Source organism: Xylaria bambusicola (genome assembly GCF_022495145.1).
Source record: "Xylaria bambusicola strain CBS 139988 unplaced genomic scaffold F5B22scaffold_3, whole genome shotgun sequence".
NCBI lineage: Eukaryota > Fungi > Ascomycota > Sordariomycetes > Xylariales > Xylariaceae > Xylaria > Xylaria bambusicola.
In genome coordinates, this window is record NW_025953556.1 from 1,434,325 (window position 1) to 1,459,883 (window position 25,559).

The window sequence follows — 25,559 nt, forward strand, 5'->3', positions numbered from 1 at the left end:
AAAGACACCACGCCTCCTCTTGATGTCGACTAGTGATGTAGGCACTCACTGAGGTCGTACGTAGCCGGCGTGACCTTGTAGTTGGATGTCAGACAGGTACAGTTGATGATGAATTCGGTTTTGCTGGCCCGAATGGTACAGCCTTTACAACTGCGCCAATAATCTCCACTGCGGTTTGAGATAAGCATGTGTGGTGGTAGAGGGAATTGGGGGAATAAACGGACTTGCTGGAGGGGGCGAGTTGGCCGCCGCTGTTCATGAGGCAGTAAGAGGTATCGAACCTGATAGCAGCAGAATAAGTTTCATAATCGAATCAGACTATGACGAAACAGGGCGCTTTTACCAAGTCCAGTCATAGCTATAAATCTCCCAGTTGTCATTGTTGCAATATGCTCCCAGGTAGCTGTCAACCAGCATGGCAGTTTGCCATGTGCAGTTGGTGAGGAAACCTTGAGCGAGGGCTCGGGGACTAACTGCTAAGGCTACGAGAGTAGCAACGATGGAGGGCTTCATTATATAAGACAGGAGAGGGTTCTTTGAGGATCGAGTGATCGTAGAGCAATGTTATGACAGGTGATTTTACTGGTAAGGAGCGGCGGAGAAGCGTCAAGAGGCGAGACCAGGCGATTTTACCTTATCTATACGAGTGTGCGTGAGAAAGAGTGAGTCTGTTTAATGAAGACAGCCAAGAGGAAGATGAGGAGGTAATATTAAGGAAGCGAGGGAATACGGGCACACGCAATCGCGGTTGGTATGAGCGTCACCTGCAATATGATACTACACACGAAAACGGAAGCCGCGACAACTGCAAACCTCATATCTCAAACAGGTGCCGAACCGACATAGGAGGCATCTGCGTAGTGTAAGGCAGGTACAAGCGGAGGCGCCCGATAATTCACGCTCATTCACGCTCGACGCCGGAATCTGACACGCACACCTGCGAGAGTGCACGATGCCTTCCTCCTCATGTAGCAGCGCTGGATGAGAAATCTGTACCTGCCTGACAGGTCTACTCTCAGGAACACGCGACTGTGACGTAGTGTCTTCTCGTCAGTGGGATAATGGATTCACCATAGTACCGCGCTCACCAGTCTTGCTGGAATCAATCTCTTCTCAAGTTGTCCCACCCACTACCCAGTTATTTCAAAAGTCAAGTCTTTAATATCATCTCAACCTACCTAGGTACTAGCTGAGCAACCCGTTGTTGTTGCTGTTCGTCAGTCAAGGAGAAGAAAATATACTAATATGAATGTGACTACCTTCCAGACTAGATACCTTGAACATGGTAGCGAGCCTCTTAGCATCAAACTGTGGGCGAATAAGTCAAAGCAAGCTTACTCGAGTAGCATCGCTTGAATCGTATCTAGTTCCAGAGGTGTTCGTGATAGGCAGGTATTATGACAGGATTCTGAGCTTGAATAAGACCTCGGGTTTCCCTCTTTAATTATACCACCGGTTTACTATATCTCTTGAGCTCAACGTCATTCTCATCACTACCAAATCACCTCCATGAAGTCGCTCTGCTGGTACTCCATGAAAAACGAGCTTGGCTTACATAAAAATACAAGATATGCAATTAAACATAAGAACATGCTTGCCCAAGCTGCCAGTGGATAATTTAGTGGAGCACGCTAAGTCCAATGGGGTTAACCTACCCAAAAATATAGGTAGGTAGCTACTGGCTGAACTTGATGTTACCATTCCCATCTAGATACATGGCCAACTGTATAAACTCGACAACGCAACCATATAGAAACCCATTTACACATGATCTCCCTTTTGCTTCAGTTAAACAACGAAACGGAATATTCAAGTTCGATCGCGACAAGCCGCGACACGCCGCCATGGAGGTCGTTGAGCCCAACCTCGCGTCCCTCGCCATGCAGAACGCGAAGCGATCAAAACTACTGTTCGCCAGCGGTGCGGCAGAATCGCCCAGAAAGAAGCTGAGACTCGCGCAAGACCCCGTCGAAGAGCAGCGCGAAAAAGATGCATTATCATTACGCCTTCACGCAGAATATCGAAACCTCCAGTCATTGCCGCCGGCCCTTGCTCAGAAACAAGCCAATGCAGCCAGCGCGCGCAAGAGAGCCAAGAAAGCACCCGCCAGCGACTCTACCGCCGCCGCCACCCCTGAGGAGCAGAAGACACAGAAACTCATAGAGGGTATAGCAGAGAAGACGCCTGCCCAAGAGTCTACTGCTCTCGTTCAGATCCGTCGGCCGCCACCAGGCTCTGGTCCATCACATACCCCGTCACAGGCCCTAAGCACTACACGCGCTCAGGCAACGCAGCAAATCAAGCCCGAATGGCACCCGCCGTGGAAGCTGATGAGAGTCATATCTGGTCATCTGGGCTGGGTCAGAGCTTTAGCCGTGGAGCCGAACAATCAATGGTTCGCCAGTGGCGCAGGAGACCGCACCATAAAGATCTGGGATCTCGCCACGGGCAACCTGCGCCTCACCTTAACGGGTCACATATCGACAGTCCGTGGTCTCGCCGTGTCACCAAGGCATCCGTATCTCTTCTCGTGCGGTGAAGATAAGATGGTTAAATGTTGGGATTTGGAGACGAACAAGGTCATCCGTCATTACCACGGCCATCTGAGCGGCGTGTACACGTTGGCGCTGCACCCGACACTTGATGTCCTCGTCACAGGTGGTCGAGATGGCGCCGTGCGGGTGTGGGATATGCGCACACGCAGCAACGTCCACGTTATGAGTGGCCACAAGGGCACAATAGCCGACGTCAAGTGTCAAGAGGCAGACCCACAGGTCATCAGCGGCTCTCTCGACGCAACAGTGCGGCTGTGGGATCTCGCTGCGGGCAAGACCATGAGCGTACTCACTCACCACAAAAAGGGCGTCCGCGCACTCGCCATGCACCCAACAGAATTCACCTTCGCCACAGGCAGCACCGGCAGCATTAAGCAGTGGAAGTGTCCTGAAGGCGCCTTCATGGGCAACTTCGAGGGCCACAACTCCATCATCAACTCGCTCGCCGTCAACGAGGACGTGCTCTTCTCCGGCGGTGACAACGGGAGTATGAGCTTCTGGGACTGGAAGTCGGGTCACCGGTTCCAATCCTTAGACTCCATCGCTCAGCCTGGCTCTCTCGATGCCGAGGCTGGTATCATGAGCTCTACCTTTGACCGCACTGGCCTGCGACTGATTGTGGGAGAGGCGGATAAGACAATTAAGATTTGGAAACCGGATGAGAAGGCGACGCCTGAGACACATCCCTTAGAGTGGAAGCCTACCCTGGGCCGGCAGAGGTTTTAAGAAGGAAAACAGAGAGAAAAATGTACAAGATTGTATATGCTGCGGGAGATAGACGGTTTTATCCACTGTCTTAGTCTTAATAGTACCTATATACCCACAATTTGAATCAATGGAACGAGAAAAGAGATGTTTGATTAAATACTGTTGAACGTGAGGGTTATATGATCAACCAACCAACTACTTCATATTTACAAGGTCCCAGAGGTCATGATCTAATAGTGTAACCAGCGCGTCATCACAGAGGGAATAGAAGATATCTCACAGCAGAAAATTCGATATACATCATTCATAATTCGTTCTATTACTTTGGGTTATTCCCCATCTAGAATGCTATACCCAGCGCCTTGATCTCAGGATCATCACGAAGCGCAAGTTTGACCTCTTCGTCGCCGACCGCAAGTCTCATTTTGCTCGGTCTCTCAGCACGTTGTCCCTCTAGAATCACGATGCCCGCACCAGCCAAGCCTACCGCAGCGGCCTGGACGCCCGCTGTCCGGACGTTCTTCGAAGTCTTGCTCCGCGCGTCTCCGGCCCAGCGAGAGTCGTTGGCGTTGCCTCTTGTCAGCAAGCTGACCCGCCGGCTCGCGGCATCCAGGATCAAGGCGCGTTTCGCCTCCTCTAGTACGTCGCCGTAGGTCGAGTCCGTCAGGCCCGTTCTTTCGTTACGTACTACGAGAGACGCAAGTGTCAATTTGAAAGCGAACGGGAGTCCCCGCAGATATTGCTGTAATGGGCTCGTTGTTGCTTCGTTGATGGCCCTCCTGACCGTCGCAATCGTGACTCTGCCAAGAGAGCTTTTCCCCTTCCCTGACTCTGCAGTCTTTCCCCTGCCTCTTTTACTGGGTGTGGCGGGATCGCCGCCGGGGCCTTTGAACTCTGCCTCGGCCAATTCTACGGCTCGTCGGCAGATATCGAGAGCGCGCCGTGCGTCACCACTCACGGCGGCTACTTTGCGACTCGCAAATTGTACGGCGTCTGGCTCCACGATGTTGCCTGGTACACCCTCAAGTCTCGATTGTATAATCTTCATTAGCTGCTCGTGGTTGTAGCCAGGAAACGTAATACGTGTTAAGCCCAAGCGGCTGCTGATCTTGTTACTCAGTGTTCTTTCGGGTAAATCCATCGTATTTGCCACAGCCAGCACAATTAGTCGTGAATGTCGCAGGCCAGGCCAATTGAAGAAATTATACATGACACTCTGATTTTTGGTGACAAGTTGGTCCAGCTCGTCCATTAATACCACACAAGGAACACGGCGCGGACTAGGGTTATTGAACTCTCGCTCTAGCAGATCTAATGCCTGGCTTGGACTTACTCTTTGTCCGCGAAGGGCTTCCCAAAGAAGGCAATACGATTGATGAGGGTCCGTGATCTTCATACCATTGATCTCGACAAAGATGAAATCATCCAGTTCGTCAGCCCGGACAGCGTCATCCAGTCGGGAAACGACCTCGCGAACAGTAGCCGTCTTGCCAGTGCCAGGTGTACCAGAGATATATATGCATGCCCCTGAGCCATCCGTAATGGCAGCTTCGAGGTGCGAGTATACAATGGCAAACTCTGTTTCTCTACATGGAAGTGTGGTGGGAACAGAGGCCACATGTAGCTGAGCTCTAGCGATCTGGAACGGTGATGACTGATTGTGACTAGGTGACAGAATACGAGTAGCAAGCGGCGTAAATTCCAGCGCTTTCTTTACCACTATCCGACTACGCAAAATCAGCATGAATATGATACTCTAGGTCGGACGGGAGACGTTCTAAAGGGGTGGCATACTTTCGACTTGAGGGTGTAGCAACTCGAGATGTCTTTTGTTTCTTTCGTGGAGTTCTCGGGTTGGCCTTAGCTTCATGTTCTGAAGACAGATACCCATCATCATGATCTGTCTCCTCATCTTCCGGCACATCATAGAGTCCCCTTTTCCGAGGAGAATAATCCGCCGCAGCATCGTCTACCAAAGCCTGTAATTTGGGTTGTTTCCTAGTGGACTTCGTACCACTTTCAACCAGCCTCCTGAGCTTGGTGATATCGTCGGAGCTGCCAGAAAAGATATTCTCCCAAATAAACTCGGAAGTGTATGTGGTTGTCCTAGCGTTGCAGCCTCGGCGACAAATGAAGGTTTTATTGAAAAAGGGCGATGAGCGGGGTATCTTTCCAGTAGGGAATTCGCGTGAAAATGCCGCGGCAGACATGACATTCGCTTTGCCATTTATGGAAGCAAGAGGGTTTATATCGGAGGAGGTGGTAATATACAACTCGTTCTAAACATAGTACATTAACGAAATGGTCCCCCGGACTGACAGTCGCAATCACCGGAAACGGGGGGATACATACAGGAAGGAAGTCAGTGCGCTTGCGCGGACCATTGCGAATCTCATTCTCGGGGGAAAACCATAGAAAGTCGGCGGCCATGTCCCCATCCTCGTCAGCTTCTACAAAGTCCGTGATGATGGCAACCCAGGCTTGATTAGCGCCCTCGGTCTTTAGTAGGACACAGTCGCCCACTTGACACTCGAATTCGCCATTGCGAGCGCCAACGATATGCTGGGCGTTTTCATGGCGCGACCGGCTCGACTGACTTGGAACGGAGCGGTATATCCACTCCCATTCATCATCTAGGTCATCTTTGGTGGTTTGAGCAGCAGGTCGGCGGGGCATGTCGCCAATGCAGCTAATGCTTCTGGCTGACGGGCGTTTCAATCCGTTTTTATGTGCGCTCGAATATGTCTGTCAGCCATTACTTGGTAGCAGCTCGGAAATCGCATCTGGCGCATTACATGGAATCGGGACATGGGTGTAGTTGCTAGGTAAAGTGGATATGGTCAAGGAGCCAAAACGCGTCTCGGAGCGCATCGGGCGCGAAATCATGTGATTCAATTTAAGATATGCTCAATTACGTAAGTACTTACAGGTTCCATAAGTTGCATAGGTAGCTGTATTAGACGACTTACCTGCTACCTTCCACCTTCTCAGCCATCATCGGATTTTCTGTTTTAGAGTACAATTGCGTATGAAAACACCTAGGAGTGTCATAGAGGACCTACGCAGTGTTGTATTGTCGGTATGCTTAAGGACATCAAGGTACTCCAAGGTTATGATTGGGCGTGCAGGTGAGACAGCTGCCTCAAACGTCCTTTACCAAACCAGAATGGAGTTTAAGAAGGTGAAGAGTAGAATTGATTGTGCCTTCTCATGTTCTTTCTTCTTTCATTGAGTACCTTGGATATAGATAGAAAGCTATAGGAACTACCCATAGGTACTATGCAATACTTCAAAGTGGTTCTGGTAGGCGGTAGAGGTACCAATGCATGTGGTAAATCGCACTGCTCTCTCCGCCTGGGGGAAGTACCTACATATTACTCAGTGATGTGAGGCTAAACACCTTTGCAAAGGCCATGTGTATCCTGACAGAGGTGGCAGCAGCTATTGCACAACACAACTTGACATACATAGGAGGTACTTATCATAGGTACCTGCTGTTTCCCCCAAAGATGCACAAGCTCACTTGGTCCTCTGGAAACATCCAAACACTCTTGAGGAATCTTCAGCTTATCTCACCTCTGCAAACCGAAGACACATCTACCTTTCTCTGCCTGGATCGCATTTAGAGAGTATCGGCAGCTCTAAAATCTTAGCAGCGGAAAGATGGAAAGCTCATCTAGAGTGTCCGCTCCTTTAAGCGCTCCTCTGTCGCCAATTGCTGAGATAAAACTGAATGCTCTCTGTTCAAAACAAGAGTTGTCCACTTCCAAGTCTCCGAAAAATGCTGTAGTACGTTTTCAGGTTTCCTCTACCCCGTCATAATAGAAGTCGGCTAACTTATCCTGCCACGAAAAGGCATCGTTTATTGTGTCGGGAGAGCCTGACGCTATTAGAGGCGTCATCAAAGCCGTCCATGATGACTTGAAAGAGGGCAACAAGGAGGCCACCATAGAGTTTCGAGAGACGACAGTGCCTTACATTCGCATCGAAGCACCTACCGAAGAGGATGCCCTCGCGCTAGTCGCCACAGCACAGAGAATGGCAGCGGCTCATATCTCGGGTCACTCTGCTAATGACAAGGTCATCTTCGTGGAACCGCCTACCATTCCCGGGGCAAGTGATTTTCGAATATCCCTTGACATCATTGGCGACACTAAACGCGCACGGGGTGTCCTACAGAGCATGTCTGACACATCGGGGTCGGCATCAGGACTGTCTTCAGATAAATCCAACCAGACATTCTCCAAGGACCTATGTGAAGCTTTAGAAAAGGCCTCTGGCCTCTATAGATCATTGGTTCTGAGAATTTCTTTGGGATGCTACCTCCTTGACACTTATAAAACTGGAGAATTCACATTAGAAAAGTTCGAGAGCATGGTGACGCATCCTCGCGCTAGAGGTCAATTAGACAGACGGTGAGTCTCCCAAGCTCTGTTTTGGGCGCCTAACGTACGGTAAATATTGACGAGGATTCCTAGTATGGGAAAAGCACCGACAAACCTGACCATCGAGGCAGTCTTAGATCGAATCCGGGGACCTGACAGCCCCTGTGTCCCAATGGATAATCAGACTGCCACGTCCGCTGATGTCATCCCTATATACGTCTTAGAGTGCTGTCATGACGACGATAGGTACGAAACTGAGCTGGAAACTATGAAGAAGAAACCGAACCAGCCCCTGAGATTCAGCCTGGTACGGACTAGAATTATTCCCCAGAGTGCTCAGGTCTCTAAGTTCGAGGCTATCAGCCTTGGCATCGCCAAGTAAGTTCTCCTATACATACAAGTGTCTTATGGGCCTGCTAAATAAAATGCTTCAGTAGGAAATTGGATTGGAAGATTGAAGTCTTGCCAGGAGATCAGAAAAAAGGAGCATCACAAGCGGTAAAGCAATACCTCGAGAAGGGTAGCGCTGAGCTACAAGGTTTATGCAGTGATTTCTGCACGTATCCCACGATTCGCTTGCCAGCAGGTGTTCCGCTGGCGACGAAGCTCAACTCTGTGACGATTAAAAACATATACCGATTCTTCTGGAAAGGGAGTGGGTATGTGCTCCAGTTTACGATCAATCGACGTTGGCAAACCATCCGCGATATGAACATGAAGGCTCGTCCGGAGACAGATTTTGATGTGACCATGTATGGCGAGGATTGGGACCAAGATAGTCGCGTCCACGCTGGTGAGACAGTTGGAAAGATTTGGGGAGATGATCTCCAAGGCCTTCTGCGAGATGAGGAAGGAGACGCATTGAACAGGGTCCAAGGCCTTGTCCATACCATATCAGAGATCCGGGACTTCATTGGAGGCGCTAGCCACAACTAATATTGGACCATGTGCGGGCAGGACTCTTCTGAATGGTGATGCTTGAAACACATTGCTAGAGCGATGTTTCGTTACACGTATGATGGATTGATGTGTTATATCCATCCAAGCTGTTCAAATAAGCCTAGAAGGATGACTATCAGTTATTGTATACAGCAGAACAATTTAGGCTGCTGTTGGTATGCATATGTATGGTCGGCTTGACAATGCCATAGGTAGTGACTTGTCTGTGTGAATAATAATGTAATCAGACCGCGTTAGCAACCATGTGAAGATTCAGGGACGAATGGTCCTCTGATAATAGCGTGATAAAATCTATAAACTTGCAAGAATCTAAAATTGTAATGGTACGGGCTTCAAGATATTGTTCTTGTTCGTGATAATGTTGCTTTGTGAATTTGTATCTGGTCTGTAAATGATGGTGGGGGTTTACCTAGCTAACCCAAAATAGGCAATTTCTTCCACAATGCCATCATTCTAGGTAGGTATCTGAACATCCCGCGGGTCGTCTTTGTAGATATCCTATACGGTACTCCCAGCCCTTCGACCTCGCGCATTATGGCCGCCGAAGCCGGTGAAGCAGGTATGTCCCCGTCTAGATCTAATGATCGCCGCCTCTTCTCCCATCCTTTACACGTGCGCGTACACCAAGAAAACTAACCGCATCGTATTCTACCGGGTCCAGTCAACCTCGACACCCTGAGCGTCCAGCAGCTCACCCAAGTCAAGAACCAGCTCGACCAAGAACTCGAGCACCTCACATCGTCCTTCACCCAACTCCAGGCCGCGCAGGCCAAGTTTCGGGACTGTCTACGCTGTGTCCAAGGCGGCAAATCACCAGCTCTTCAAGGTACTTACCTACAAACCGATCCCAGCTAAACCCTGCGACCGAGGAAAAAAAGTTGAAAACCCCGCCAGCTAACTTGAAGTCGAAACACCGCGATAGAGAACAAACCTGTGCTTGTACCGCTTACGAATTCGCTTTATGTCAGCGGAACACTCGCCAGCGCCTCCCATGTTATTGTTGATGTTGGCACGGGGTTTTACGTTGAAAAGGTGCGTTACGCCTATTACACCTCTTCTCTTCTTCACGACCTAACATACCATTCCTCGCAGAGCATAAAATCGGCTGCTGAGTTTTACGAAAACAAAATGACCGAAGTGGGAGGGAACATCAAAGAGTTGGAGGGAATCGTGCAGTCTAAGACGAATAATGTCCGCGTCATTGAACAAGGTAGCCCTCACAATCAAAGCGCTTCACTACTTGTATTGTGTCATGCTTCGAGGAAGCTAACTCGGTGTCAACAAAATAGTATTGAGGCAGAAAATGGCTTCGAACCAGCAGCAGTAAACAACCACTGTTCAGAGGCCGTGGCTCAGCTGCCCTACCTATGTGAGCGAGGACTACGAATATGCCGACAGTAAGGTATACATCAATCACTTTGCCCTACGCCAAGTATTCTTGTCCCGTACGAGGCAGGACTGGCGAGATGATCTACTCCTGCTGCCAATTGGTCATCCTGCGTCTTAAGTACCAGAGCCATTGGCCATACTAGGCTCAGTGGCGTTTTAACACAATGAACACATTACCGAGGCTCGAATAAGATTGCCCCTTAATGGTCCACCATGATCGTTGCAGATGGTATTGGGTGGTGACTGAAAATGCCAAAATTCTTGAGGATGATTGTCACGTGTGTGACAATAGAGTACTTCCTATTTCACTTGGTTGAAAACGCCAAGTAGAGAGGTATTATAGCTATCCTCCATCTAGGCCCATAGAATCCTTTAAATTCTATACAGTATACACAAATGACCGTTAACCAAAAGCAAAGGGGATGGGACTTTGATCGTGGTCCTAGTTACTATACAAATACTCTACTCTGGTTTAACTCGGCGATGGCGAATTATTGAATACGAACGAGATACCTACACGGTACTCTCAACTATATAAACCTAACCTGAAATACCTTAGTATCATATTTGGAATTGCGAAGCCTCATATTGTTACAGTACACTACTCCCTACATAGTACTTACTTACACTACCTACCTAGTCCAGGACCAACCGAAGGAATGCTGCCAGCTTCGACTACTGCACAGTAGCTGAAATCTAACGTTGCTTAACGGGTAACAGCCCTATCCCGCTACTTCACTACTAGGTATTCATTAATCAAGGTATTGAGCAAACCTACTTTGTAGAAGAGGCAGAAGGTCGCTTAAGGAGGACAACCTCCTTACAGAGTCAAGCAAGTCAAGCAATTCAAGCAATTCAAGCACTGGCTAGCGCCTTGGGTTCCCCTGAACAGACCCTGAACCAGGCAACCCAAGGAGCTTGTCTCCAAAGTGGATGAGCTAGGAGGAATCTGGCAGCTACGGTACGTTCGGCCGCGGGTGCATCCTAGTGCACCCCACAGCGGCGCATCTACGTGTGTTCTACTGCATCAAGTTTCTAGAAAATATACATTGACAAACTGCCTGCTAGGTACTTTACATGATACATATTCATTGTGTGTAAGTTGACGTGATTCTATCAGGACGCATCTGGAGTATCGCGATATAGATAACGGTAATTATCTGATGCATCTACTCCGTACTCAAGTTGTGACTTTGTTGAATGTTGTCATTGCTCAAATAAACGTTGCCATCCAATAAAATAATAGATATACATCTCGACCAAAGTTCCAATATTGCGGATACGACCCTACCCATGACGAGGTTACCGAGGTCATTACTGTAAGGCGGATAGAGAGACAAGGTGCTTGCTCCTATTTTTAGAATGGATGAGAAAGAGATGGGCCTCTCTCAGCCCAGCATAGTAGTACGTATGTAGTCCTCGTCTAAGTAATAAAACTTGAACATGTTGCATGAGATCGACAATCCCTCTAACGGCGCCCATTTTGCGTACTTGAGACCCTTGAGCGTGGCCCCAAGTTGACGGATAGTTACCCAGCTAGTATTCGTGGACGCACAGTCAGCCGCTTCCCTGCTGTGCCGCACACGTGCATACCTACTGCTACAGCATTTACTGTATCGCAATATTTTTTCGAAAATTTGAGGATAGAGTTTATCACAATGACTACAAGGATGCTACTTTCCTTCCCCGTCAAGTAGCGAAGCGTGTAACAAGAGCCTAGACTATGGATTATGGCCGATGCCTTGTCCAGTAGACGCGCCTGTATCTCTCACTTGGGACATACCTATGTGAGTATCTTCCACTTGGTTGTATGATGCCTAGCAGTCAAATTGCAACATGACATATCTGCCCAGTGAGGCGATGATCACACCACTCCATAACCCTTAACGGGGCGGGGGGTTGGTATTTCTTGTGTAACACGGAAATCCTGCCTGTAAGCATCATATTTGGAGGGCAAAGAGTTTACTCAATAGAGAGACTCAGATCATGGCTCTATGGTGTAGGATTCAAGCCACGAGCTCGGCGGATGCAGATCCCTTTCCACATCCCTCAGCAGCCGCATCCGTCTTACACGCATTGGCTCCCTTCTTCCCAGCCAGCAGTACCATTATCTCGGATCCGAGCTCAGATCATATTGCTACTTACACACTAATACAAGCACGTGGAGGTGCAGATGATGAAGCGTATACATACAATATAGAATATCAGAAGCCGACTAAGCACCTCTCTACACTGCATAAGGAACGGCGCAAAGAGCGGAGAGTGATCCCAAGAATGGGATTAGCGCGCTCTCCTTGTTCCTGTTGAAGACATGGTAATATCAGGCACGTTCTTTAGGATGAAGCTAGGTACTGCTTACATCGTGACGGCAGCTAGACAAGGTAGTATTCACTAGATGCCGAAGGATGAGAGGATCCAAGCTAAACGCAAGCAAGGATCGATCGGTAAAAGAACCCGACGGTTGACCATGTCTATAATATATAAAGCATGTCGTCCTGAGGAGTCTTTTGAATTCTCTTACCTGTGTTCACCTTCACTTCTCCCTGCCACTTCTGGTCACTCTTTTCGTGGCTGATTCCCTGTAAAGTAACGTTCCTCATTCTCTAATCCCATTCACCGTCACAATGAAGGCCGCCGTCCTCCTCTCCCTTGTCGCCGCCGCGGCCGCTGGTGGGTGCAAGAACTGGGGTTACCCAACAACAACCATCGCCGGTATCGAGGTCGTCGACACCCAGATCGTCCGTGATGCGCTCTCCCTGATCAAGAACTCGGGCCTCAAGGACTACGTCGTCAAGCACCAAATTCGTTCATGGCTCTTTGGTGCCCAGCAGCTCAACAACAACGCGACGCTCAAGTCGATCGTTGACCCTCAGGCCCAGGCCATCACCATCCTTCTGCATGATCTCGGCTGGGATCAGACCCCCGACAGCCCCTGGACTACCATGGATCTGCGCTTCGAGGTTGACAGTGCCAATGGCATGCGCAATTTCGTCCGTAGCCACCCAGACGGCAAGCAGATTAGCGAGAGGAAACTTCAACAGATGTGGGACGCCATTGCGCTGCAGGGTGCCTACGGCCTCGCCTCTCAGAAGGAGCCCCTCGTTTGGGGCTCTATCAACGGCATTGCCAACGACTACCGAGGACCCGGCGTCTTTGGCATCAACGAGACCATCTACAATCAGATCGTCGCGGAGTTCCCTGCCGAGTTAGTCCCCCCTGATATCTCCCATTGCCCCCTCATCAACATGTTTTGGGGGGTATAGGTCCTGCTTATTCTCGAAACATATTTTGAAAATCTTACTCTGCTTGTGGTAATTACTAACTCGACTTGACTCAGTGACCTTTTGACCGGTACCAACGAGACCTTCAAGTGGTTCTGCGAGACCAAGCCAGAGACTACTTACGGTGAGTCTTTATCCCTAACTCTATCTATCGTCAGTAGAACAGACCTTACTGACTCACTACCTCTCAGACACCTGGGTCGAAGGCTGGGGAACTTACTTCGTCGATGGCTACGACGCCACCGGCCACCGACAGGTCGACCAATTCCGCACCGTCTTCTAAACTGCTTTCCCTTTCCCCTCCCCTTTCTCATCCGCCATCATTCCAAATGGGAAGCAGACCTCAAAAACCTCGCATATATAATATTGAAATTTCGGCATATACTATTATCTTGTACATGTTCATATATACCCCATCCATAAATTTTATTCATGTAAATATAGTTTTCGGAGAATAGGGCGTAGCATAGCGGAGATGAGAAATGGTGAATGAATTGAGCGAAGAGCGGAGAATACGAGTTATCTATGTGACAACGTACGTTTTTGGGGGGGTTTTTTTTAATTGCCAAGTACTGAAAGTGCCTGTGCTAGTTTAGAATTGAAGTGAGAGTAAAGTCTTCAAGAGCTCTCTGAGTTGATGAGGATGAGAAGATTATAACTCCTACCCAAAATGGGCTCTAGTAATAGGCCAGTCAAGCTCCTTACAACCGTGGATGGTGAATCTTGAAGCAGTTTCCAAAGCAGGATTGCAGATTCGTTGGTACGCTCGGATCCAAGCAATTTCCCCACACCCTTTCCTCCATAAGTATATGAGTTGAGTCTCATAGAGAATATTGCAGCAAGGCATAATATTCAAGTGTTCCTATAGACGATGAGATGCTCTTGTTCTATCCTTCTACCATCATTTGTCTTGAAGGAGTGCCAGACTTACACCTTCCGTCCATGACCCCTGAGGCCACAGCGTTACTGATAATCATACTTACAGATGTTAGAATCGCAGTGTCTTCAACTTGAACTCGACGCCGGTGCCATGCGTCCCTCAGACTTACGTTTCGCAGCTGATTTATCCTCTTTCTCCAGCCTCATTGAACCCTCAATTTCGGTTACGTCGGGTGTTGGAGTTTCCATCTTACCTAATCTCTCCAAACGTGCATTGCCAACCGGAATCTCATCTAACACGTCAACAATGGCCATCTCCCTTTTGGCACCTACGGTTTTGGTCTCAAGCCCAACCACGCTCACATGTGTAATCGCAGGCTTTCGGATCAGTTATGAAACTGATCTCAGAAATTCAAATAATATTAGTCTCTAGTTCAGTAGGTACGGAAGGTGAGGTGAGGGATACGTACACATTGTGAACAGCGAATATAAAAGCGGTAGATCTGGATAGTTAGATACTTTCCGTCCGAGACCTCTTACTAGCATTGGATTTTTAACCCTTATAGATATATTCGCCACAGGGTGTACATCTCATCAAGAATAAGAACCATCAACCGGACGGTTTGCACCTTAGCCCCTTTCTCTCTGCGATTTCGACATCTCTCGATAGCTCGCGGATCGAAATCGGGCGGGTAGTACTTAGTGAGCACCTTCCGTGCAGATATGATGCATTTGAGTCGCAGCTTATGTTGCCTATGAGATAGAGACCAACTTCACACGGTTCTACGGGGTTTATAGAAACACACAGTCGCTGGCGACTGTGACCCATTAAGGTAGTAAAGGTTAAGGTTATCTCTAACCAGAAAGTATATGTAGGTATGATGTTATAGGGGTACCTCTCAAAGTAGACTTGGGTACCCAGGAAGTACCTAAATGTATATTAGGTACCTACCCAAGCTTAAGACAGTGTCCCACTACAGGCTCCAAGCACCCCACGTACTGCCTCTACAGCGAAATAGCTTATAAACCTGAAGACGCCGACATGAACATGATGCACCTAGGCATGTAATTACGAAGCCATTCACATCCATCTCGACTCCCTCAACCTACATCCAAGGAACGTTGATCTCTCCCAAAAATCAAGCAGCGATTGCTCCTATAAGCTTGTTTTCACCCAAGTCTTACACCGAAAGTACAAGTCACATTGCACGCTAGCGTTTGCAGTCATCTAGCTGTTTACACTCGCGACCTAGTCGACAAGAAGGTAGAGAGAGTGATTGAAGACAAACATGTCTTCATCAGGGCAGACCGACGACAAATTCGCCATACATGCAGCCGCGCGCGAGGGCAAATGTAAACACATATATCCTCGTCTTCATTTATTTGTCTCCCTTTTACTTATCAATCTAGATGAGGGGACATGCTAATTCAGATACGATATATGTAGTATCCATCTTCGAGTCTTTGCTAAATGTAAGCAAGGAAAATAAAGTCAACCTGCGAAGGCACCATCTTCATTAACCATTTTACTAACAAAATTCTATCTCTCCAATCACAGGCCAACCCAAAAGTCTCACAGCGCAAAGACGATGACGGTCGCTATCCCATCCACTGGGCTGCGTCCTCGAATCAACACCAAATGATTCTCTTACTATCGCAGCAGAAATCTTTTGATCCAGATGTAGTGGTAAGAGTCCATACAATAACATATATATATGACTTCGACATGCAGTTCATCTAACAAGCACTTACAGGATGACAGTGGCTGGACACCCCTAATGATAGCAGCCAGTATCAAAGACGGCGACGCCATCGTCGACCTTCTCCTCTCACGAGACGCAGACGTAAACCAGACAAGTACAAACTAATCACTTCCTATTTTCCTCACCTATTCTACAACGAATAAACTTATAGACATGAGCTGACCGACCGCTATAGATACCCAAGGCCAGGTGTGTCCCCGCTCTCACACATAGTATATACGTACGTCTGTATGTACGAGCTTACTCATTTCCACGGATGGCAATAACAGAGTGCGCTCCACTTCGTTGCGTCCAAGAACAACCTCGAGGTGGCCCGCAAGCTCTTCGCCAACAAGCCGCCTGCCTCGGCTCGCGTCAAGGATCGCCGCGGCCAGTACCCGCTGCATCGAGCGGCGGCCGTAGGCTCCGAGCCCATGGTCAGGCTGTTGCTCGAGCACAACAGCCCGATTAACGCGTCCGACATTGCTGGCTCTACGGCTTTGCACCACGCTGTCGCTGAAGGCCACGGTATGATCTCTTCCCCATTTCTTGTCTATAGTCGGGGATGTGTAGGCTCATGTTGTGATAGGACACGTCGCTATCGCCCTTTTAAAGGCGGGCGCTGAGACAAATAAGAGAGACTCGGACGGGTACCTCGCCCTGGATCTCGCCCCTGACAAAGAGGTTCGTGCTCTTTCTATCTTCCCCATCTCTCTTGTGAAGACGTATCAGCTAGGCTTACTGAATGCACGCAGATCCGGAAGTACATTGAACGTGAGGCTGAAAATGAAGGCATCGAACTTTGATCTTTTTGTTGGATAGCCCTGATCAAGCACGTGTCTAGGGGTAAGTGATAAGTAAAAATATGGTTCCATAACCAAAAATCTACTACCTAGGTAGAACGCTTGGGTTTTAGAACGGACTCGCTACCAAATGAACTTTGTGGCATCCCAATTCACTTGATAGTCCGCTCTACTAGATCCCTATACATGGCCTTGACGTCTTGTACGTCTGCGCGTAGTTCTTCCACTAGCTCGCTTTTCTCCCCTAGCATTTCCAGCGTTGTTTGATACCTGCTGTTGATCTCGGCCATTTCCTTCTCAAGCTCATCCACCCTCTTGGTTGCAGTCTTGCTCGTCTCCAACTCCTGTATAAGCGCTACAATCTCGCCACGCGCTTCATCTCGCTGACCTGAAATACGCGCGAGCTCCTCCTTGGCAGCCACTTTTTCACTTTCTAACCTGCGAATAGCTGCACTCATCCTTTCCACCAGCTGAACGGAAGGTCCTGCTGTTGTGGTCGAGACTGAGACCATATCCTGCAAGACGTTCTGAGGGGAGGCCGATCTTTCGAGGCCATCTAGCACATCATCTCGATCTGCCACCTGCGAGGGGGCGAAATCGAAGCCGCTAGCGAGAGAGGGGGTAGCTGCCGTGGGTAAGATGGATACTGAGGAGAGTAGAGGGGATCGCATGGGAGGTTGAACAGATGGACGTCTTATTAACGATGCCCGGTCACTCGGACTAGGCTCACCATTACTAGAAGGAGCTGAAGTCTTACGAAACCTGTTCGAGTAGTTCTGTAATCCAAGAAAGTTATCTCCGCTAAAGGTACGTTGTGGCGCTGCGAGTAAGGGAGAGTCTGGACGACCACGGTCGCGGGCGGCGGCCGTGGGGACTTCGTCCAACCAATTTCGGCGGTCATCTGTACGCTCTCCCTTGTCATTCCGCAATGATGCTTGATGTCTAGCAAGTTCGGCTTTAGCGTCTGCCAGAGCCGTCTCAGCTTGCTCCGCCCTTGTTCTAAGAGTGTCAAGTTGTGATTGATATGACTTGAGATCACTTTGAACCGTGGGAAGTTGCCTTTGCATCTCTTCCAACTCTTCTTCTTGACGCTTGGCGCGATTGGCCTGGCTGTAGGTTAGCGCTTGCATTGTTGATGTATATATAGCTACAGAAACTCACCACTTCGCGTGCCTTTCTCCTCATCTCCGATTCTCGACGAAGTGCCTCATCTCGTTCCTTCTCTAGATTGGCGGCCTTAGTCTCGAGGGATGCTTCCAAAACTCGCCAATTCTCACTAGCAATAGAGTGTTGCGTTTGGAGCGTTTCAATCTGTCTATGTAGTTTAACTTGCGCATCTCCCACGGCGCCGGATGAGGCCTCTTCTGCACTCGCTCTCAGCGCCTCTAGTTTACTCTCTAACATCTGTACCTCTCCCTTCAGCTCAAGCTCTATCGCTCGGGCACGTTCTGATGTTCTGTCGGCTTTGTCTCGAAGCTCCGTAATCTTTAAGCTCGCGTTTGATTCTGCTTCCGCTTTCGAGGCCTTGAGTGCAGCAACAGTATCTTCAAGCTCCTTTATTCGTTTTTGTTCTACCTCTCGCTGATAATCATCTGCCTTGGCTGCTAGTAACTTAGCATTCTCCAGTTCTTCTTGAAGCTGTTGCGTGAGATCGGCTATGGACTGATCTTTCGCCTCATTTTCAGCTTTCAGCTTATCTACTTCTCTCTTGGACTGGGTTATTAGTCGATGAGCTTCCTCGTTCGCTTTCTCCAGATCATCAGAATCTTCTATCCGCCTACGTAAATCAGCCAGTTCTGATTCCGCTTTCTGGCGCCATAACTTCTGCTCATTAAGCTCCTTCTCATTTGAAATAAGTTGAGCTCTCAATTTCTTTATGATAGTACGACTCTGGTGGTCTGTAGCGGCTAGTTTTTGGCCCTCTTGTATCAGTTGGGCAATTTGGTCATCCTTCTCCGCTATCTTCTTTTCTGAACTGCCTGCCGGAGCGTTCTTAGCAGCACTCCTGGCATGCTCGCTTGCTTCTCGGCTGAGATACTGTAGCTTTGTCTGGAGAGCATCTACTCGCTCAATATAGCTATTTAATTCTTCCTGATGCTGCGACTGTATTTCCTGCAGAGTCCTTTCGAGATTGCTAATTCGCTCTATATATGGATCTGATGCAAGCGTTGCTGTAGGCTGGGCTTCATTACTGGTGGTGGATTTTTGCTCAGGTTCCTTTTCTTTTTCTGGCGACTCGAGATGTAATGATGATCGCGGACTGGATGTGGTGGGCAGGTCATTGGTGTTAGGCGTAGGGGCGACAACGGAGGCATTCATTGGAACCTGCGGCACGGGTTCTGCAGTCTCTTCCACAGACTGACTTGGTCTTGGGCTTTCTGCTTGAATAGCAGTGACGGGTGGTCGCTCCGGAGCATCAGAGCTTGGGCGCGGGCTAGAGGTGACGGAAGCGACTTCCATGCTCTGTCTCGTAGAAGTAGCATTTCGAGCAGCGACAGCACGGGCTAGGCGCTCTTGGAGCCTATCGTTGGCAGACTTCGAAGGCGTGGCAGAGCGAGTAGGGGGTGTGGGCGGTACTGGCGCAGCGCTGGGTGTGACGGCAGATGTCGTGGACTCTTTAGGGCTACCGTCTTCGGCTAAGATATTGTCCAGACGCGCCTCGACGCCGGCCACGGCTTGTGAGAGGAAGGACCCCCATCTGGAAGACTTCTGGGGAGCACTCATATCGAGATATCAGCTGGTTAGCAAGTTGGGTCCGAGACGGAAGAAGCCTTGAGCGCGGGATATTCAGCCTCGAAGAAAGTGTCGGCGCATTGTATCAACAGGTATGGTGGTCTCGCAGACAGTGAACAGACGCTTGGCAGACTCATAAGAAGCTGTAAGGACAGTTCAATGTAGATTGAGATTGAACAGCGGGAACTGGCAACTGCCAATGCATGGGCCCGGGAAGAAGAAAGACAAGATACCGGAAGCAAGAGGGAGGGAGAGAGTATATGCGTGAGCGAGGTGTAACAATAAGGTGCCAATGAACGGACTGCCTTATGTACCACCTGGCAAGATTATGTACGCAGGAACAGGGCTGAAACAGCTGACAGAGCAGACCACGGCTATGGATGGCATGGGTTTCTATGGCAGAGTGCTGTGCTGTTGGGCGCAGGATTTTCTTCACAGGGTCACCGTCCGTTCGGTTGAAAGCGTCGTTACCTTTAAGGTTGAGTGTCCAGTGCCGGTGGTATCTTAGCAGTACAGCACTTGCCCGGGAGTTCGGGACCTCGTACCTAGGTAGATACCCTCATATGGGCTTTTGAGGGTAGCTACGCTAGTGCATGCAAGCCTTACTCGAAAAGGCTACCTTCATGTTATCTACCTAGGTACATCGGACTGTACCCATACCATATCTACATACATAATATGGTGGTATTGTACTTCAGATACCACACCAAGAGTGAGGGTAGAAGTGCACAATTTGAATCCAGATCACTAGACTTTCTAGGCCTGGGGTATAGGTATATCATGATGCCCTTTCTGCATGTCTGAGCCAGGTATGTAATTATATGGCTCTGATATAGATCTTTCCGCTCAAGAGATATAGGTAAGTAGTATCTAGCTAAGGACACGCTAAGAAATACCTAGCTGGTACCTGAAGGATATTTATGGCTTACAGGGGTTGCAACAGCTCACTCAGCCTCTCACTAGACGGAGGTACGTAGCACGCAGGTAAATACATACTTACTCTACTACGTACTTAGAATGCTAGCTCTCTCTGATCCCGCGTTACTATTATAAAGCATCCGATGAATGTATCATGACGTCGCACTTAGCTTGTAGATAAGAATACCTACCTCAGAAAGCAGTTGATGAAAAGCCACGCTCATAGTCTCATGCATCTCGGGCCACCATTCATTCTTCTCTAAAGACATTCAATGTCATGCAACAGAAAGAGCCATAGGTATATCATCTGTAGTGTAGTGTAGTGAAGTTTTTGCTGTTCATAGATCCACCAGACCAGACACTGGCGACTTTCGGCATTCTCGGCTCCCGCTATCTTCTTCTACATAGTACCTTTGTATCAAGTAAACACATGAATAAACAACATCTATGTAGGTAGGGAAACTCATTGTTGCTGGTGACTGCTGCAGGGAGGATTGGTTGTACTCGTGTACCTTTTTATTGGAAAGCCACATAGGCAAACAAACACCGTGAGCTGCCGCGTGAACTACTCAACTAGAGACGTGAATTCCTGCCTGCCACGTCACTTCATCTACATCCATCTGTGGACTGAGGCAAGGCTTTCCCTGTATTGAAGATTCCGCCGCAGTGCAGTCTGACTAAGGCGCAGCCCTGTCTATCCTTTTGGGACATTCTTTCTACTTTGACTCTACGCTGTTACCCAATCTTCGTTCACGCCGACTGTCAAGATGTCGGCGCTCAGCTTTCCCTATCACGAGCCACGTGAAGGTTTCTGGGGAGAGAAGACGGTCACTCTCAATTTCTGTGAAGAGGTTCATCAACGTTCCCCTTGTTTCCAAGAGAGAGTAATCGGCTGACTTTCGAACTAGGACTATGTTATGAGCTACTATATCGCCGAAGTCTGCAATGTAAGCCAGTCACTGAACACTCTCACGCTGCCCTTCCCTTATTTCCTGTCTACAGTATCGTGGGGTTTTGACTCTCTAACTCCAAGCGTGTTTGATTAGACCATCACCAACTTCCTCTTTCTTTGGCTTGGAGTCCGTGGCCTCAAAGGCTGCCTTCAATATGGTCACGCTCCCATCTTCTTCGTTACCTTCATCGGCTATATCATTGTGGGTTGTGGTTCAACTCTCTTTCACGCCACGCTGAAGTGTACGTTACCAGGAACTGACCAATTACCCCACGTGTATTTCTACCACTAACCCGCTCCTCCTTTAGATCCTATGCAACTTGTTGACGAGCTTGCCATGATCTATACGACATGCTTCATGGCATATGCTACGTTCTCCTATGGGCGTTCTTCCGGCTTCTCGTTTGTGCTTGGTACCGGCCTTATCGGCTTGGCCTACTATATTACGGTAGGTGCATATGTAGGCTTGAATGTTGGCTGCGCTCGCTGACAAGACCGCAAATCAGGCACATTACTATGAAACCAAGGACCCTCAGTTCCGTAAGCTCTTTTTACATGCCTCTAGCTCATGTTCCTGAGATTGGACTGACCGTTTTATGCATGAAGACCAAGATGCATACGCTATTCTCACGGCCACCGTAGTCTTCTCCAACATGTGGATCATGGAGAGAGTTCTTCGACCAGCTCTCAAAGCCCGTGAACAAAAGCGGCCGTCCAGTTCTACCATGCCGAGTACCCGAGCGTTTCTCTCTCAGATGTGGATCATGGTCGCGACTGGTGAGCTTAATGCCGATTTGCCGACCAAATACAAATACACAAGAACTAATTGTCCCGTTTTAGGCCTCAGCATTTTCTTGGGTGGTTATCTCATTTGGAACTTGGATAACATGTACTGCAACAAGATTCGCCGTTGGCGCCACCAGATTCAATTGCCGTGGTCTGTTGTGTTGGAGGGCCATGCATGGTGGCACCTTATGACGGGCATAGGCGGTATGTTCATTCTTTTGATCTGCGTTGCGAGCAATACGAGTAGTAGCTAACATGAATCTTCAGCATATTACTAGTACGTTTCTCATCTCACCTGCCTAATCCTTGTTGTTACATGACTGGCTTATGCCAGGTTTGAATATAAGGCCAAAGGAAATGGCAAGCTAATTTTCTGCAGTATTGTCTGGCGCATCTGGATTCAGCGATGCTTGGATGGCGATGAGGACAAATTCCGTCTATACTGGCCATCCGTCTTCCATCTGCCTGATGTCAGAACCGTGGACGATCTACCAGCAGGAGAAGACAAGAAGGGGCAGTAGGTTGAAGCTTGTCTTCATGTCGTTGGTGAATCATATGCATGAGCAGATACTTGCATTAGGCCTTTGCCTAAATGCTAGATAGCTCACGCACAGCTCAACTACCATCAGGTAGTATATGCACGTATTGTAGGAGTGTAGTCCTCCTTTTTCATAGGCGGCTCAAGGCTTGGCACAAAATGCCGATTGTGCCCAAAGGTACTTACTTATGTACCAGCTGCCTGTAACGGACATCAATTTTCGCCTGGGTACTCGAGCCTAGGAATTTCAGAACACAAGATGAAACGTAATGAAAAGTTCATTGAAAGCCTTCGCGCATTAGCATTCACCACGTAAATTGTCTTCTGCGACAAGGAGGTAATTAAGAACAATCCAGCAGTATACCGTGTTTATACCTCCATGTGCACTGTATGAAATTGCAGGCTTTCCAAGTGCAGGTATTCTGCAGTAAATGTAGGGCCAGTTGGTGCAACCCCACGGAAATACCAATCTACCTATGTGCATGTAGGTTTCAAGTTTACAAACGATACCAACTCAACTTGTACCTGAAGAGTCTCATAATCAGAGAATATCTACACGGAGCCAAGAATAACCCTTTGAGACAAAGTTGTGCCATCGTGTATACTTCGTAGGGTGCGAAATATGTCTATCTCAAACGAGGCTCTGCAAAAGGTGGGTGGCATATCTACTACCCGCTTGCCTATCTTACTCATCCCTTCACACCATGATGGACGTGGCGATGGTACAACAAAGAGCAATGAAGCTGACATGTTTGATTTTCTGTTTACGCAGCTCCTGCGCGAGGTCGAAACGCAAGCAATTGCCTCCCAGCAGCAAATCGCGCTTACGCGGACGCAGCAGGCGGCCAAACAGCGTGAGATGCGCATGGCACAACTGACGCGCACCGAGATATCGTCGTTACCCCCGAGCACGAATGTCTACGAGGGGGTTGGCAAGATGTACGTATCACCTCAAGTCGTTCGTCTCTTCCCCCCGTTCTTCCACGTCCTCGTCTCTGCCTCTTTCATCCGAACTTTATCTCCGGCTTGCGACCTTGGGCAAACTCATCGTGCTCCCTACCGGTCTTCTAATTTTACCCCTACCCCTGGGTGGATTGGCGCTTGGCTAACGTCATCTCCTAGGTTCATCTCGCTGCCCGTTGCAGAAATGAAGGACAAGCTGGAAACCCAGATCAAGGAGCTCGAGGGCGACGTGGAGGGACTCGGCAAGAGGCTGCACTACTTGGAGGTCTCACAGAAGAACAGCAAAGACCAGATAGATCGTATGTTGCGGGGTGGTGCGGGCGCCTCCTGATCTGTCTGCACAGACCGGAGGTTCTCTCTGCTATGGCCGACGGATGAGTATGAAATTTGACGCTCTCAGTATATTTACTGTACATGTCACGCACACCGCAGTATACAGAACGGGTCTGGGCTCATGTCGTGGAATAACAGACAATACCTAAAAACACTCAGATATATGTGGCCCTCTTCTAGCCAATATCTCCCCACGGTTCAATGAACAGAACAGACGAATGCTTAAGGAAGATTTGTGCGTCGGATGAGCACTGAAACCTGATTGATCATCAGAGGCAACGAGGCAACCTACTTACATAGTAGTGGTAGGTTCCGTCTTCTCATCACTCTGCACTACATAGTACCAGCCACAATTCATAATCATCAACCGAACTATTTCCTGTCAAGTCCCTAGCACATGGAGAGATATTTAGAACCTCGCATACTCTGTACTGCCCTGTAGGCCTGGAGGCACCCAGGTCATACTACTCGAGCTACTATAATTATTTATTTAACTGGGCACCTAGCATTTCGCCTCTAGTCTGGTGAGAAAGGCTGTGAACTAAGATCATAGGCACATTGTAAGATGGTGTGGTAGCCACCCACTTAGTAATCATTGGGCCAAGCGTTACACACTACCATGTACCTAAGCAAGTCCTAATAATAGGACTTTTGCGAGGATCAACTAACTTGTTTAGGGTTGTTAGCGGCCCGCCGCCGAGGGTAGGGGGTGCTGGCGACTGCGTAGGTACCTAGGTAGATGTACATGTACATGTACACGCCGAGCAGCTGTGCTGACTTTTGAGTCGCTCCCCTCTTCCCCTCCACGTCGTCGGCGCATGCCTATCCCCAGGCAGGCCAGGTACCTACTGTTGGGTAGGGAGGCAGGCGGGTTACAGGTACCGAACCAACAATCGAAGTACCTACATGCATACCTACCCCACCCCCTCCATCTCCCAGTTGCGTGTTCATTTGGCCCCCAAATCATGCCCGATAGGTACTGTACACCAGGAACAATATGGCGGTCAATCATGTTCCTGGGATTCTCAAATGACCAGGTTGGCCACCAGAGACGGGAACTTGGCGGTATCTCGTTGTGCTAGGCGAAGGACTTTGTTGTTCGTTACGGCGAGAAGCAACACTGCCCTAAGTAGAGATGAGTCTCCTTGCAAATAAGCCATGTACCCAACAGCGAGCGCTGCAGCCCTATGAGACTACCGCCAAACCAAGCACCCCAGTGGACAGCAACCCCCGACTCTGGGCCGTCGTTTGAGACGATCAGCCAGTTGAAATGAGTGGCGCAGTCTACCAAGTACCTGCTTACCTGCCCTCGCTTGCCCATCTCTGGTTCGGTACTTGGAGAGTATCCATACCAGTAGCCGCAGACGACGACGACATGCGAGGTGGTGCAGTAGTGGCGTATCATGAGCGGCCTCTGACACAACCTCTGGTCTGCTTTGCGAAGAGGAGAAGAGGGGGCAGGCCAGGTTCCGACCAGGGCCGAGGACAGGTGCAGTGTTACCGAAGGGGTAATAGAAGATGTACGTGGGATGGAGCAGCCAGATGGAGGTAATACCGTCATGCCCCATCGCCAATCCAAGCAGCTGGGCCACACACCCTCACTTTCTCATGAGGCCAGACCAGAAGCAGGCCTC

The 25,559-nt window shown here is 49.0% G+C and overlaps 9 protein-coding genes across 9 annotated transcripts; 7 read left to right on the forward strand and 2 right to left on the reverse strand.

The window, feature by feature from the left end:
* Positions 1-1,710: 1,710 nt before the first annotated feature.
* On the forward strand, positions 1,711-3,543 carry F5B22DRAFT_589071 (putative pre-mRNA splicing protein). Its single transcript, XM_047973712.1, has one exon. The coding sequence runs from the start codon at positions 1,716-1,718 to the stop codon at positions 3,279-3,281; it is 1,566 nt and encodes a 521-aa protein (XP_047835449.1). The 5' UTR covers positions 1,711-1,715; the 3' UTR covers positions 3,282-3,543.
* F5B22DRAFT_589073 (ATPase) lies at positions 3,533-6,095 on the reverse strand. The gene is made up of 3 exons (XM_047973713.1): positions 5,616-6,095; positions 5,058-5,542; positions 3,533-4,990 (listed from the first exon to the last, which is right to left on the reverse strand). The coding sequence occupies exons 1-3, from the start codon at positions 5,937-5,939 to the stop codon at positions 3,604-3,606; spliced, it is 2,196 nt and encodes a 731-aa protein (XP_047835450.1). The 5' UTR covers positions 5,940-6,095; the 3' UTR covers positions 3,533-3,603.
* An 831-nt stretch (positions 6,096-6,926) lies between these two features.
* F5B22DRAFT_642250 (uncharacterized protein) lies at positions 6,927-8,584 on the forward strand (the record flags this gene model as incomplete). Its single annotated transcript, XM_047978098.1, has 4 exons — positions 6,927-7,052; positions 7,119-7,678; positions 7,742-8,026; positions 8,083-8,584. The coding sequence occupies 4 exons, from the start codon at positions 6,927-6,929 to the stop codon at positions 8,582-8,584; spliced, it is 1,473 nt and encodes a 490-aa protein (XP_047835451.1).
* Positions 8,585-9,008: 424 nt separating this feature from the next.
* On the forward strand, positions 9,009-10,623 carry F5B22DRAFT_268121 (prefoldin). The gene is made up of 5 exons (XM_047970165.1): positions 9,009-9,167; positions 9,270-9,434; positions 9,531-9,640; positions 9,701-9,818; positions 9,898-10,623. Exons 1-5 carry the CDS (start codon positions 9,143-9,145, stop codon positions 9,933-9,935), a joined length of 456 nt encoding a protein of 151 aa, XP_047835452.1. The 5' UTR covers positions 9,009-9,142; the 3' UTR covers positions 9,936-10,623.
* A 1,620-nt stretch (positions 10,624-12,243) lies between these two features.
* On the forward strand, positions 12,244-13,912 carry F5B22DRAFT_268123 (uncharacterized protein). The gene is made up of 3 exons (XM_047970166.1): positions 12,244-13,202; positions 13,335-13,402; positions 13,470-13,912. The coding sequence occupies exons 1-3, from the start codon at positions 12,622-12,624 to the stop codon at positions 13,559-13,561; spliced, it is 741 nt and encodes a 246-aa protein (XP_047835453.1). The 5' UTR covers positions 12,244-12,621; the 3' UTR covers positions 13,562-13,912.
* Positions 13,913-15,194: 1,282 nt separating this feature from the next.
* Positions 15,195-16,780, forward strand: F5B22DRAFT_268405 (ankyrin). Its single transcript, XM_047970168.1, has 8 exons — positions 15,195-15,510; positions 15,605-15,630; positions 15,716-15,844; positions 15,912-16,014; positions 16,096-16,109; positions 16,190-16,427; positions 16,489-16,583; positions 16,655-16,780. Exons 1-8 carry the CDS (start codon positions 15,447-15,449, stop codon positions 16,703-16,705), a joined length of 720 nt encoding a protein of 239 aa, XP_047835454.1. The 5' UTR covers positions 15,195-15,446; the 3' UTR covers positions 16,706-16,780.
* Positions 16,619-19,576, reverse strand: F5B22DRAFT_268400 (uncharacterized protein). The gene is made up of 2 exons (XM_047970167.1): positions 17,864-19,576; positions 16,619-17,808 (listed from the first exon to the last, which is right to left on the reverse strand). The coding sequence occupies exons 1-2, from the start codon at positions 19,424-19,426 to the stop codon at positions 16,855-16,857; spliced, it is 2,517 nt and encodes an 838-aa protein (XP_047835455.1). The 5' UTR covers positions 19,427-19,576; the 3' UTR covers positions 16,619-16,854.
* Positions 19,577-20,483: 907 nt separating this feature from the next.
* Positions 20,484-22,927, forward strand: F5B22DRAFT_589114 (alkaline dihydroceramidase). Its single transcript, XM_047973714.1, has 10 exons — positions 20,484-20,985; positions 21,042-21,204; positions 21,262-21,300; positions 21,400-21,547; positions 21,614-21,753; positions 21,812-21,845; positions 21,912-22,082; positions 22,146-22,295; positions 22,359-22,368; positions 22,471-22,927. The coding sequence occupies exons 2-10, from the start codon at positions 21,121-21,123 to the stop codon at positions 22,610-22,612; spliced, it is 918 nt and encodes a 305-aa protein (XP_047835456.1). The 5' UTR covers positions 20,484-20,985; positions 21,042-21,120; the 3' UTR covers positions 22,613-22,927.
* F5B22DRAFT_589120 (Prefoldin beta-like protein) lies at positions 22,928-24,452 on the forward strand. Its single transcript, XM_047973715.1, has 3 exons — positions 22,928-23,281; positions 23,402-23,568; positions 23,752-24,452. Exons 1-3 carry the CDS (start codon positions 23,252-23,254, stop codon positions 23,921-23,923), a joined length of 369 nt encoding a protein of 122 aa, XP_047835457.1. The 5' UTR covers positions 22,928-23,251; the 3' UTR covers positions 23,924-24,452.
* The last annotated feature ends 1,107 nt before the right edge of the window (positions 24,453-25,559 follow it).

Coding starts and splice junctions, on each gene's coding strand:
- F5B22DRAFT_268405 (XM_047970168.1), top strand. CDS start 15,447: ATGTCTTCATCAGGGCAGACCGACGACAAATTCGCCATACATGCAGCC. Junction 15,845..15,911: donor CTTTTGATCCAGATGTAGTG/GTAAGAGTCCAT, acceptor AAGCACTTACAG/GATGACAGTGGCTGGACACC. Junction 16,428..16,488: donor CGCTGTCGCTGAAGGCCACG/GTATGATCTCTT, acceptor ATGTTGTGATAG/GACACGTCGCTATCGCCCTT.
- F5B22DRAFT_268400 (XM_047970167.1), bottom strand. CDS start 19,426: ATGAGTGCTCCCCAGAAGTCTTCCAGATGGGGGTCCTTCCTCTCACAA. Junction 17,809..17,863: donor GGAGAAAGGCACGCGAAGTG/GTGAGTTTCTGT, acceptor ACCTACAGCCAG/GCCAATCGCGCCAAGCGTCA.
- F5B22DRAFT_589071 (XM_047973712.1), top strand. CDS start 1,716: ATGGCCAACTGTATAAACTCGACAACGCAACCATATAGAAACCCATTT.
- F5B22DRAFT_589073 (XM_047973713.1), bottom strand. CDS start 5,939: ATGCCCCGCCGACCTGCTGCTCAAACCACCAAAGATGACCTAGATGAT. Junction 5,543..5,615: donor AGCGCACTGACTTCCTTCCT/GTATGTATCCCC, acceptor TACTATGTTTAG/AACGAGTTGTATATTACCAC. Junction 4,991..5,057: donor GCTACACCCTCAAGTCGAAA/GTATGCCACCCC, acceptor GATTTTGCGTAG/TCGGATAGTGGTAAAGAAAG.
- F5B22DRAFT_268121 (XM_047970165.1), top strand. CDS start 9,143: ATGGCCGCCGAAGCCGGTGAAGCAG. Junction 9,641..9,700: donor CGGGGTTTTACGTTGAAAAG/GTGCGTTACGCC, acceptor CATTCCTCGCAG/AGCATAAAATCGGCTGCTGA. Junction 9,819..9,897: donor TGTCCGCGTCATTGAACAAG/GTAGCCCTCACA, acceptor TCAACAAAATAG/TATTGAGGCAGAAAATGGCT.
- F5B22DRAFT_589120 (XM_047973715.1), top strand. CDS start 23,252: ATGTCTATCTCAAACGAGGCTCTGCAAAAG. Junction 23,282..23,401: donor CAAACGAGGCTCTGCAAAAG/GTGGGTGGCATA, acceptor CTGTTTACGCAG/CTCCTGCGCGAGGTCGAAAC. Junction 23,569..23,751: donor TACGAGGGGGTTGGCAAGAT/GTACGTATCACC, acceptor GTCATCTCCTAG/GTTCATCTCGCTGCCCGTTG.
- F5B22DRAFT_589114 (XM_047973714.1), top strand. CDS start 21,121: ATGTCGGCGCTCAGCTTTCCCTATCACGAGCCACGTGAAGGTTTCTGG. Junction 21,754..21,811: donor GCTTGGCCTACTATATTACG/GTAGGTGCATAT, acceptor ACCGCAAATCAG/GCACATTACTATGAAACCAA. Junction 22,083..22,145: donor GTGGATCATGGTCGCGACTG/GTGAGCTTAATG, acceptor GTCCCGTTTTAG/GCCTCAGCATTTTCTTGGGT.
- F5B22DRAFT_268123 (XM_047970166.1), top strand. CDS start 12,622: ATGAAGGCCGCCGTCCTCCTCTCCCTTGTCGCCGCCGCGGCCGCTGGT. Junction 13,203..13,334: donor GTCGCGGAGTTCCCTGCCGA/GTTAGTCCCCCC, acceptor GACTTGACTCAG/TGACCTTTTGACCGGTACCA. Junction 13,403..13,469: donor CAAGCCAGAGACTACTTACG/GTGAGTCTTTAT, acceptor ACTACCTCTCAG/ACACCTGGGTCGAAGGCTGG.